The following is a 13,040-nucleotide window of genomic DNA, read 5'->3' as shown; positions in this document are numbered from 1 at the left end:
TCATGTCAAACATCACAATTTTAATGATAATAAATCTAAGATATTAACTCATGACAAATATCACAATTATAATTATAATACCAACTAAGACATTAATTAATGGAAAATATCACTATTTTAATGATAATAATAAATAAGCCAGATTTTAATAAACAAATATTTGTTAACTGGGATTGTTAACAGTTGAATATCGAACTTTGAATTTGTTTGAAACTCCTTCAATGTCTCAACCTTTATATGAAACTCCTTCAGCTTGGACTTTTACTAGTGAACTACACATTTAATAACCTATTTCTCTATTATTAAGACGTATCCTCTATATATATATTATTTATTTTTAGTCATATACATCGAAAGTATTAGCAGCAAAAAAAACTTCTAAGGAGGAAATTCAAACATAGTACACAAGATGACATGATTAGTGTATTAAAAACTTCATAAACTAACACACGAAACTTCATCACTAATTTGTCACAGCTGGTGGAAGAAAGAAGCTAAGTGACAATTGATACCTTATTATGAAATTTTAAACTCAATAATTAGATGGTTCCTCCAAAAGGTGAGGAAAGCTTAGAAACATCTCATTTTCCTGATCAAGTATAGCTTCTACAAATGAAATATCTGAGCATGATGAAACTTGATGCGACATGGCCTCTTTCATTTTCCCATTTTGGCTCATTACATTCTCCTTTGAAAACAAAATTTGTTGTTCTTGGTTGTTAGTAGGTGGTGCAAAAGCATCTTCTAGAAGAAAATCATTCCAACTAAATGGTGGAAAAGCATCCACTAGTGTTGGATTGGTCTCATTCTTTATGTTTGTGCAATTTGAGTCACCTTTCACTATTGAGAAGTCATCATCACTATGACTTTTGGTAACCATAAAGCTGCTATTTCCTGTTGTTTGCAATGTTTGTTGTTGGTTGAATTGATATGGATCTGATTTTAATAGAATTGCATAATTCCTAAAGTCTTTATTGGCAACCTCGATTTGTGTAGTTGGTTTATGGAAACTAGTACCTATATTTCCATAGTCAGCAATGAGTTTGGAGAATGGCTTGTGGGTAACAGGGTCTATCCCCATTTGAGAGAGCTTCTTTTTCAGCTTTGTGTTCCAATTGTTCTTTACATCATTGTCTGTTCTCCCAGGAAGTTGTTGAGCTATTATAGACCACCTGGGACAGAGATATATTAAGACTGTCATCATTCTAGATAATTACTCAATTAATTTAAAGGTTGGGAATTATATTTGTCAATTTAAGAACTCACAAAAAAGAGTAGTATATTCGTAAAGAAAAGTGAGCAGTATATATATTTGGCTTGTTTGTAATTTGTAATAAACCATCAATCTGTTCTGTTAACACTTTCTCTTTAGATTGATTCCTAAATTGTTAGTATTTATTAAAAGGTTCATAAACTATTACCCAATTTAATTATTTAATTTTTCCTTCAATGGATATTTAATTGTTTGCTATGATACATTTAGATTATATTGATTTATTTTCTTAGATTAAGACATAATTTTAAATTACATACCGCATAAAGTGATACGAATGTAATATTTTGGTTGTATAAGTGTACACATTGCAATAGTCAAAGCACCCAAAATTACATTTGCCTCATCCACGATGGTAACTTCAATTTAAAATTATGATTTAAGGACTAAACAATAAAAAATAGTCAACTGAAGACATTTTATAAAATTACTAGAGTTATGATTGCTATTGAAACAACTTATAATAAGAATGTCTGGAAATTTTTATAGATTGAATTTGATTCAAAATTGGTAAATTTAACTTTTAGAAATAATAGCCTTGTTCTTTGGTCCATTAGAAATAGATAGCTTAATTGTCTAGAGATGATTAAAATAATGAGTTTTACTAAATTTTATATATATTTCTAGAGAAGGGAATCAATGTGCGGACAAAATTAATAATTTGGGACTTCACTTGTAAAAATCATTGATGGATACTTTTTCTTCTAATATTTATGATGTTTTTAATAGAAATAAGATTAGTCTCATTGAATATAGATTTTGTTGATGTCTCTAAGTATATACTACACTCTTTTTTTTTTCACCATGATTTTATCCTTAAGGGTTTTCTTGATTAGGTTTTTAAAAAGTAAGTATAAGGAACCAACGATTATCTCTTCTAAAACAACCTATATCCTCCACACTTAATCAACATTTGATAGATTATCCAACCTCGAGCAATCTCAGTTATTGGTGGGGCTTCGGAGGATTGTTATTTTGGGTTTTTGATTTAGTCCCCCAAACATCTTATATTTTATTTTATTTTTAATAATATTTTAAAGTGTTGCAAATGATATGTAATAAATTTGAGTTGTTAATATAATTGTATATCATGTGAATCTTGTGATGATTTTGTATTCTATTTAAAAACAATGTTTAGTAGATAGTTTATTCAATTTAGGACGAAATTTGTGATTAAATTACATAAATTAACTACAATTTTCAATGTCAATTTTATTAATATACTTAATTGGATAAATATTTTTTTGTACCTTGATTAATCGAGTGTTACAAGTATTTGAAAAAATAGATGTCCATCAAGCATTTTTTATAATTAATAGTTCGCTAGTGTTTTCTCTTTGCATCTAGTCCCTTTATTACTCTTCAATATTATATTTCTTTCTCTAAAATAAAATATAAATACAAATAATACTCTCTATAATCTAATTATAAGAGACAGCCAAAAACATTAAAATCATTGAACTTATTTATTATTTTGAAAATTGTAAAACACTAGATAAAGATATTTAAAATATACCTTAAAAAGTAACAGTTAAAGATTTGATGTGTATAATTTTAAATAATCACCAAAAACATTAATTTTTTAAATATCAATTTTTATTAATATCATTGACACCAATAAATAAACAATAACAATAGTAGATTATACTAAAAAAAATAAAAAGCTATCAAATTCAGCTAAAAAAAATAGAAAATCCCTTTCTCATTTTTTCCAAAAACTTAAACCACTTTTTTTTTTCTCATTAAATTTGTCCACTAATTTTATTTGTTTTAGTATATGATCTTTGGTAAAAATATGCCAAACGAACGCGGCATAAGTAGATAGGGCTGCTTTAAGTCACAAGAGCTAATTGGAGATTTTTAGAGAAGATTATTCACCTGCTACCTATGGCTGCGTGAAGCTTAATGATTAGATCTTCTTCTTGGGACGTGAAGTTATCATGTTTAAGATCAGGCATGTAGTTATTCCAGCGTAGCCTGCAACTTTTTCCACACCTCTTAACACCTGTTCCAAATGCAAAAACATATTGTTATTTAGTTGAAATCTTTGTTTTCATTAGCTTTTGTATAATTGATTATGTGATAATTGTGCTTGAACTGAATATAAATTCGACAAACAAGTTTGATGTAAAACTTAATGTTGAGTAAAAAAAAATGTAAAACTTCTTAATGTAAGTTTTTCAACTTAGGCAAAATATAATTTTAATTAATCACTTATTAGTTAAAACTGATGAGAATAAACACAGAAATACTGTAACAAGTAATATGGAGCGGATATAAATTTCTCTCAAACTTGTGAGAAACAACAATAAATATATGACAATAAATTGATCATAATAAAAACATGTAAAGAACTCCAATATTTTAATATAGAAAATCCCTCAATGTAAGAATAAAAACCACGGATCGTCAACTCCACTATATTCAAATAAGGGTACAAGATAGTCTCAAAATGATGCACAAATTGTACCTACGATCAGACAAAATAACAAAGGACTACAATTTACAAATGAAAAGCAAGAAGAAGAAAAAACATCCCAAAAACCTGCTACTGTGCGAGCACAACTTCTTCCTCTTTAGACGTCATTTTGCCAATCCCACTGTTGAAAACGAAGACATGTATGTTGCGAATCTATTGTCCAAATATTTGCTTGATCCAATGGTTAACAAAGCGCAATTGACGTTTTTTTAGATTGTTTAACAAAATTGGGAATAAAGTTTACTCTTCTCTTGGTGGCTATCTTTTACATTCATTTGCTCTATTTCTATGTCTAGAGTAGTTGTCAATCTCAACACGGTTCTAATTGATGACATTTTTTTTTATCACAAGTGAGAAAATCTCATTAAAATCAATACTCTTTCTTTGACGGAAACCTTTCACCATAATTTGACTCTATATCTCAGAGACTTTAAGTTACTCTCAAGCTTCCCTTTGTAGATCCACCTGTTTTTCAAATCCCTTTTTCTTTTTGGATACTTTACCAAATCATAAGTGTGATTGTCATGCAAGGATTTCATCTTATCATGCATTGCATCCAACCACTTTTGACTTTCTTCACTCTCCACGCCCTCTCGAAAACACTTGTGGATGATTGTCTTTGCCTCTTAGACCTTCTGAGTATGGTTTGAGATGATTCAGAAGCATCACTATGATTCTCATCATGTGACAACTCATGATCTTCACTTGTTGGAATATTTACCTCATCTTCAAGTTGATGATTATTAACACAATCATGTGGCTCATCATTCTAAATATTACCATAAGTAGTATCCAAACCTAGAACAGGTGACTAATTGGATCACCATTAGCCAAGATGTTATCCCTCTCAGGTGTTTTCTTCTCCACCTTATCAATATCTTTAATAGTTTCGTCTTCCATGAACACTACATCGCAACTTTTGATAACCTTTTTCTCTATATGATCATACAACTTGTAGCCAAATTCATTCTCATCATAACCAATGAAGATACATTGCTTTGACTTTGCATCCAACTTGGATCTTTAATCCTTAGGAGCATACACAAAATTCTTGCAACCAAAGACTCTCAAATGATCATACTTGACATTCTTGCCAAACCATACATTGTCTGGTACGTCTTCAAAGCGATAGTAGGAGTAAGATTAATAACATGAACCACCGTGTACAGTGTCTTACCCCAATAACGTTTAAGCAACTTAGTTTCAGAAAGCATACACCTCACTCTCTCAACAAATATTTGATTCATCCTCTCTACTAAACGATTTAACTGAGGAGTTTTAGGAGGAGTCATTTCATGTGATATATCTACTATTTGTAATAGGCATCAAAGGATCCACAATCCTCACCACTGTTGTCAGTACGAACATGTTTCAGCTTCTTGCTTGTATGCCTCTCAACCAAATCATGAAATTGTTTGAACTTCTCCAACACTTGGTCTTTTTTCTTCACAGCATAAACCCATAGTTTCCTGGAACAAACGTCATAATGCACCAATTGAAGCAACTCTAACTTTCTACAGGGAGGATGCCTTTTGAAGGATACTCTAGTTTATTTACCAATCATGCAGTGAGAATTTTCTCTCAATCTACACTCTTCAATCTTGGAAGCATATCATTTATGGCTAAACAATTTAACCCATTTTCACTAATATGGCTATGCCTTCAGTGCCACAAAGAAGATTTCATATCCACGACATTCACACTGTCTTTAGCAACCAAAGCTTTTTCCCAATAAAGTTTACTAATTTTCCCCCCTCTAGCTACAACCAAGTTACCTTAGCTGAGTTTCCACTTTCTAGAAGTAAAATGCTTATAAAAACCATTATCATCAAGCACATGCACATAAATCAAATCGCAACGAACATTTGGAGCATGTTTGACTCTTTTAAGAAACAAAGCACTAAGCTTACAAATTAAAAGCAAGAAGAAGAAAAAAAAACTCAAAAACATGCTATTGTGAGAGCGCAACTTCTCCCTGTCGAGATGTCATTTCATCGATGTGACCAATGAAAATGAAGATATGTGTGTTGCGAACCTGCTATCCACAAATCAGACCGATCCAACGGTTAACTAATGCGCAATCAATATTTTTATGAAACTTGTTTGACAAAATTGAGAATATAATTTACTCTTCTCTTTTCTCTTGGTGGCTGCCTTTTTCTCCAAAATAGTCTCTATCTTACAACCCTTATCAGAAACCTCTCCACTTGATTAAGTGATATACATGGACTACAATATTTGAACCTTTGTGCAATAAAAGAAACATTTGGAATTAAAATCAATTGCATCTAAAGTAACTAATCATTTATATATTTTTTCTAAAGTTTGTTTAGGGGATAATTTGGTACTCACGTATTGAATTATGTTGTTAATCATTCAATGCAGTAAACATTTATTCAAGGTGGCTATAATCAAATTCCTATGTTTTATACAAAGCTTGTTGCTTAATGTCCTCTATCCAAATTGTCGTCCATCACATGCATGAATGAATCAAAGTCGCCCTTGCTAATGATACATAATAAGAACTTGAAACTTGAGAGAATATTGAAGATGAAATGTATTATTGAACAATGTGATTGAATTTATGGTAAAGATGAAAGGAGGGTCTACATGAGGTACTGATCTAGTGATGAATGTAGAGTATACTTTCCTAGTGTATGTAACTAACTTGCAACTTCCCAACTAACTATAACTGATTGAATTAGAGGTTAGCTTGTTGAGTCAACTTTGGCCAACTTTAGTATCAATTAAGTTAGCTCTATCCGCCACATAATGGAGCTTGGTATATGTCAATAATTCCCATATTGGAAGCTAGTGTAGAAAATGGCTTAGGGTATAATGACTTTGTGAAAAAGTTAGCTAGCTGATCAGATGAAGTAACATGAAGAAGTCTAATAACCCTAACTTGAACTTTATGTGGAATAATGTGGCAATCAATTTTTAAATGTTTGGCTCATTTTTGCTAGACCAGATTTGCTTTACTGAGCAATGCATTTTGATTGTCACAATATATATGGCATATTTGAGAAAATTTGTGGTTGTGTGAAAAAATTTGGGAAAAATAATTTAAGACGTTTTGAATGATTGTTAGTGAATTCCTTGAAAAATTTAAAGGACCTTGATTTCTAAAATATGTTTTTATTGTTGAAAGTATGTATTGTGAATAATAATACTATTAACCTTTACTTGTTTCAAAATCTTTTGGAAAAATATACTCTAAAGGGATAATGAGTGAGAAAGGGTTTGTAAGGTAGTTAAAATCTTAGTGACTAATTTGACTAAGTCAAATACTATTTGATTGAAGGTATTGGCACGAGCGAGATTTTCGTTGTGTTTGATTGTGGTAGCGATAATTGTTGAAAAAACTATATGTGATGGTTAATATTTATGTTAAAAAAGCTATCTTCCAAATTTTTAGTTTGCACATATGGACCTTATATGTGTGATTGATGTGTGAATATGTGATGATTAATATTGACGTAATTATGCATTCATGATTGATAATATGAGTTTCTACATGTTATGAATTTTATTGATAAGAATATGCCTTGATTATGCCCTCTAAAAGAGTATGAAAAATTAGTAGTTTTAATGAGTATTAAAAGGAGAGTCTTTTAATTGCTACATATACATAATAATTATTGTGAAAGAGTCTGAGTATGCTCATGCATTTCATAGTTAGTGGTGACCATGATGGACCACTGTGTTAGTGGTGACCGTATGGGCCATAAGGTGGTTCCATGAGTTGATTGGTCTACCTTATCATTTCAAGGATTTTTGAGTCGCATAGGTCTGTGATAGACTACACTATAGTAAATTGTGTTGATATATGATAGGTGGCACCTTGTTAATTAATATTAATCTGTGAAAGACGGTACATTTATGATTTACGCCCCTCGACGAGGGTTTGGAAATCTCGAAATTATGTGCACTGATATATAAGTATTGCATTAGGGTGGTTGACACACGAGTCATGTTTGTTATGATATATGTATATACATGCCTTGTTATTGTTTGTTATCATGCCAAAATTGCAAGTGTTTATCGTCTGTTATTATGCCATAACTGCTAAGGGTTTATTATTTGTCATCGTGACATAATTGTTAATTGTTAATTTTGGTTGGTGACTCTTTACATTATTGTGGAAATTGGGCTTTGCCCTCAGATGATACATGAATTCATTCTATCGATTGTTACCCAGACGACAGAAACATCGTTAGACTTTCCTGATCGGCATTCACTGACTGTTTGGGCATACGACCCCATCTCAAGCAGGGCTACATATAGGGGGAGTAATGATGACAAGTAGGAGAGTTGGGGAAATATTTCACGTGGGGGTCACACACGAGAGGATCGACTATCCTGTATCCTTAGGATTGGTACTCAGGACGAATATAGTGTGGGAAGATGTAGAGGATGCTTCATTTAGAGGTGAGATGGAGGCCACCGTAGGTGTGGTGACTTCCACCTTAGGAGCAGCGGATGCAGTGCTTGGATCGAGGAATGCAAAAAAGGGTAAGGGGTCGATGCCGACGAAAGAAGATATTGCAGGACCGTCTAGACTGGTCGAGGACCAGGGTTTTGTTGATGGGTCTCCAATACCTTGGTTGGTGCCCTTCCAGATCGAGTCACAACTTCTTTTTCTGATGAATGACCCTTTACCGATTGTCTATGAGGTAGTGAGCTGTTTTGAGATTCTAGTGTCGTCGAAGCTACCTATCTCGTGGGTGGAATTGACCTCTGAGGAGACTAATCCCTTTATGGCTTATGAGGAGGAGGAACTTACTTCAAAGGAAGATACTGCGTCAGAAGGAACTTGTGCGGTGTGTGGAGGTCACCCTTTTTATTGTAGTTGTTAGTGGATGGTCATATTAGTTTTATTTTTAATTTTGTGGAGTCTTGGTTCCTTTTTTTTTTTTTTTTATAGTTGTACTTATTTGGTTTGGGAATGATTGTATCTATGATATTCCTTGAAAATTAACATTTTTGGTGAGTCCATGTTCCATTTTTATTGATGCGACCATGGGGTGATATCATTCTTGGAGTAGTATTTATGCGCAAGTGTCTGTTGAGAATACTCAAGGATATGAGTGATGTCTGATAGGTCTTGTAACCCTAGTGTATTTTCTAGTAGTATACTTGGTATTACTGTCTCAAAAACTATGTAAATATTTATATTTTTGTCGTTTTGTGTTAAGACATATTAGTTTATTAAGTTGTTTTAACAAAACAAAAAAATGCACTTACGCTGTTAAAAATCTGAGCGTTACATAGTTCATTTATTCTTCTCTGTGTTTTATTTTCTCTTGGATTTCTTTGTTTTGTAGAGAAAACTTAAAAACTAGGCTAAATAGCACCCATAATCCCTTAACTTTCAAACAAAATATCATCAAAATATCATTTATCCTTGTTTTTACAAAAATTCAAAAAATCATCAAAATTTTCAAACAAAATCCATAAAATTAATTGTCATCTTCAATATAATGCAAATTTCATAACTTAAATATTCAAATAAACTCATATTTTTCAATCTTTATTTGATGAGTTTGATGTTGTTGGAGAAGAAAATATGAGATTATTTGAATATTTGAGTTAAACATTTGATGAAATTTGCGTTATATTGAAGATGATTATTAATTTTATGGGTTTTATTTAAAAATTTTGATGAATTTTTGTAAAAAAAGGATAACATTGTTGATATTTTAAAATACAAAAGATCAAATTGTCACTTAAAATTTAAAAAAAAAGGACCAAATTGAAAAAAAAAAAAGGTTTAATTGTAGTTTTGGTCCCCATATTTTAGCTGAATCGTAAAAGTAGTACCCCTATTTTATTTTTCCCAAATTTTGGTCTTCAAAACAGATTTTTGGTCCAAAACTTGATAAAATTTCATTTTTTTCGGGTCACACTATTTATAATCATAGATTTCAAGTACAATTGTACCACAACGAGATCTTGAGGCATGGTGTGACTTAAATAAATGCAAAAAAAAAAAAAAATGAAACTTCATCAAGTTTTGGACCAAAATTCGGTTTGTGGATCAAAACTGAGGAGAAATAAAATGAGGGGACTACTTTTGCGATTAACCTAAAATAGAGGGACCAAAACTGCAATTAAGTAAAAAAAAGATAAAAAACTAAAACGTTAACTGAAATTAATTTAAGAAACCGCATGTGCTATTTAACCTATAAAAACAATATAACTAACAAGACGTCATGAAATAAGACTACGAGTTCAAGTGGAATTGAGTTTGGAATTTCTTGTGGTAAATGAGTTTTTTTTTTGTTTTTTTAATTGCAAGGCAATAATGCTTTGTTCAAGGCATTGCGAACGTATTTTTTTTTTTTTCTTATATACGAAAAGTGTTTTTTGTCCAAAAAAAAAAAAAAGTATGACAAACATTTAAATGTATATTAAGTGAAATATTTTCTCTTTGTATTAGACATATCTTATTTTTAAGGTTCAAATATAATTTTGATTTTTGATTTAATATTTATTTTGGTAAGTTATTTGTTTCAAAAAATTATTTTATTCTTTTATGTTATATTTTTGTTTTGTATCTTTTAATTAATAATTTTTTTAATGATTTATTTTTTGTAAAATTATACAGGTATATATTTTTATTAAAGACTAAAATAAAATATTAATAAAAGAAAATAGACCAAAAAAATTTAAAAAAACAGACCAAAATGAATATTGACTAAACGATAAAATAAAAAAACTATATTTTAACCTATTTTTTTAAAATAAAAATTTCTATCTAAGAATTACTTCACCTTTGCAATGTACGAATATACACCATCTATTTTTTTTTTCTTTCTAAATTTGTTTTGAAGGCGAAGCTACATTGAAGTTTAAGCCTATGCGGTATTATTTAAATATATATATACTAAATTGAAGAAAAGAAAAAGAAAAACATTAAATTAAGAAAATATAAAAAAATAGTTTTCAACACACATAAGAAAACAAAGAATGAAAAAGATTGTACGTTCATATATCTTGGTTATTTATAAATCAAATTCACTATTCAATATTAAATTTAAGACATAATTACTCATGGGTCTCTTAAGTTAATTTCAGATAACATCTTAGTTTTTTTATTCTTTCTAATTTCGTTCTTTATTTAATTTTAAGTAAATAATTTGATCTTTTATGTTTTAAAATGTTAACAATGTTATCTTCTATTTACAAAAATTCATCAAATCTTCAAATAAACTCATACTTTCATTTTTTATATTTTTGAATTTTTGTAATAAAATTAAATAAAAGACTAAATCAAGAAAAAAAAAGACAAAAGACTGATGTGTTATCTGAAATTAAGTTAAGGGACCGCAAAAACAATTGTGTCTAAATGTAACATAAATAATATAATATACTCTACAAAAATATTATAATATGTTAATATAAACTTATAAATTCAATATACATAGTTTACTTTTGTAAAATAATATCCATCAGTTTATGTGATAAAAAATTAATAGTTCATTGTTTCTATGATTGACTAATATTATATAATAGATGGAAAATGAAAGAAAACAAATTAAATATTAAATTGTTACTTAATTTAAAATATTATTTTACATTGAACTTAAACAATAACAATATTTGTTCGCTTTGTGCAAGTTATTGGAACAATTTATGTATTTTATAAGCACCCAAAAGGAGTTCGTTGTTGAATTTGGATTTCTCATGTACTTTATGATCCATTTCAAAGATAGAAAAAAAGAAATAATTTATTAATCAAAATATTAAATACATTTTTTTTGTTTTTAATTTTTTCACTCTCCAAAATAAACCGTAATTTGAAGGGAAAAAAAATGGAGCAAAATTGGTTAAAGGTGGAAATTTAAAACATGAGAATAATTTTAGAAAATAACTTGAAAGAATTATTTTTACAAGAAATCAACGGTACTTTATTGTTTTGCCTTTGACGTAACATATAATACTCTTGGGATTAAATTCTTTCCGATGAATATAGTATTACGATCAAAATCAAAATTTGTTAATGATCTTACAATTAAAATTAATATATATAAATTAAATATAAAATCATAAAATAATTTATTTATCCACAGTCATAAAACAAATTGAGAGTTTATCTTTATTTATCCACAATCATAAAATAATTTATTTTTGTAACATTAAATATTTTTGTTAAAAAGAAAAGTCTCTAACCTGTTTTTTTGGGGATAGAAGTCCAATTACTAGATCCATGCTCCAGAACAAATGTAGGTGTCTTTGTATCTTCTTCTGCGATCCATACACCACTTTTGATTTTGACACTATCTTTTTCATAACATGCCGACCTCACCATGTTATCAACCAATCCAATAAGATCACACGAAATTCAAGGGCTTTAAAAAAGCATAAGAAAAAGAAAATGAACAAAGAGTGATGACTTGCACAACTTCAAACACTCTTTGCAAGGTAAGAGAAAATGTGTTTAACAAGTATGGAAGCATGAAAAGCATGGGACTTTGTTATAATTTCAACTTTATTTGCATGATTATATTGCCATCATTCACAACACACCGCTTAAGAAATATACTAGTAGTACTATATAATTAAAGATATCACACTTTCTAACCCAACAATACTCACCGTTGTCCCATACTCCCATAATAATTGAGATCAGGTTTGAATCTGGCAAACTATTTGGTTAGAATTGGATTAAATTTAAGTTATGACTTATTGGTGTCACAAGTGAAAAATATAGATTTCATGACAACTTTGATGAAATTTAACGGTGTGCGGTGAATTGTCCACATTGTTGTTTAGGATTTTAAGAGTTTTAGGATTAGGATTAAGATTAGATTAACAATTAAATAGCTAAACAATTGAAGATAAAGACTTATTATTAGACTTAACAGGATGTTGGTTCAATCCATCGCGATCCACTCAACAACTAAAAAACAACACCTTAATTTAATTAATAATAGTTTTTAATAATTGATTATTGGCAATCTTTAATTAAAAAATTAATGGAACATTATATCATTTGGATGACAATAATCAATTATTACAAAAATATGAACTTTTAGACTAGAGTATTAATTATGGTTAAAGCACTTATGATCTACAGAAAATTAATTTTTAACGCGGTAGAAATTGTATTTGAAAAAAAAATCGTAGATGTTATATAATTATATTTTATAACTTTAGAATGGACAAGCACCAAAAGTATTTTGAAAAGAGTTAATTGTTACTATCCCAAAACACTGAAAGTCTTTAATAAAAACGATATGAGTTATAGTGTTTATATATTGAAGTCTTTGGTAAGAGATTTTG

The 13,040-nt window shown here is 29.5% G+C and overlaps 1 protein-coding gene across 1 annotated transcript; it reads right to left on the bottom strand.

Annotated features, from left to right (window-relative positions):
• Positions 1-390: 390 nt before the first annotated feature.
• LOC101496394 (transcription factor MYB35-like) lies at positions 391-12,201 on the bottom strand. The gene is made up of 3 exons (XM_004513152.4): positions 11,928-12,201; positions 3,152-3,278; positions 391-1,172 (listed from the first exon to the last, which is right to left on the bottom strand). The coding sequence occupies exons 1-3, from the start codon at positions 12,064-12,066 to the stop codon at positions 533-535; spliced, it is 906 nt and encodes a 301-aa protein (XP_004513209.1). The 5' UTR covers positions 12,067-12,201; the 3' UTR covers positions 391-532.
• Between the last annotated feature and the right edge of the window lie 839 nt (positions 12,202-13,040).

Source organism: Cicer arietinum, chromosome 5, assembly GCF_000331145.2.
Source record: "Cicer arietinum cultivar CDC Frontier isolate Library 1 chromosome 5, Cicar.CDCFrontier_v2.0, whole genome shotgun sequence".
NCBI lineage: Eukaryota > Viridiplantae > Streptophyta > Magnoliopsida > Fabales > Fabaceae > Cicer > Cicer arietinum.
The sequence above is the reverse complement of the archived record's forward strand: the minus strand, read 5'-3'. Positions and strand labels throughout refer to the sequence as shown.

Excerpts from the sequence above, each read along its gene's own strand:
- LOC101496394 (XM_004513152.4), bottom strand. The coding sequence starts at position 12,066 with ATGGTGAGGTCGGCATGTTATGAAAAAGATAGTGTCAAAATCAAAAGT. Across the intron at positions 3,279-11,927 it reads TTCTATCCCCAAAAAAACAG|GTGTTAAGAGGTGTGGAAAA; the intron begins GTTAGAGACTTT and ends CATTTGGAACAG. Across the intron at positions 1,173-3,151 it reads CACGCAGCCATAGGTAGCAG|GTGGTCTATAATAGCTCAAC; the intron begins GTGAATAATCTT and ends TCTCTGTCCCAG.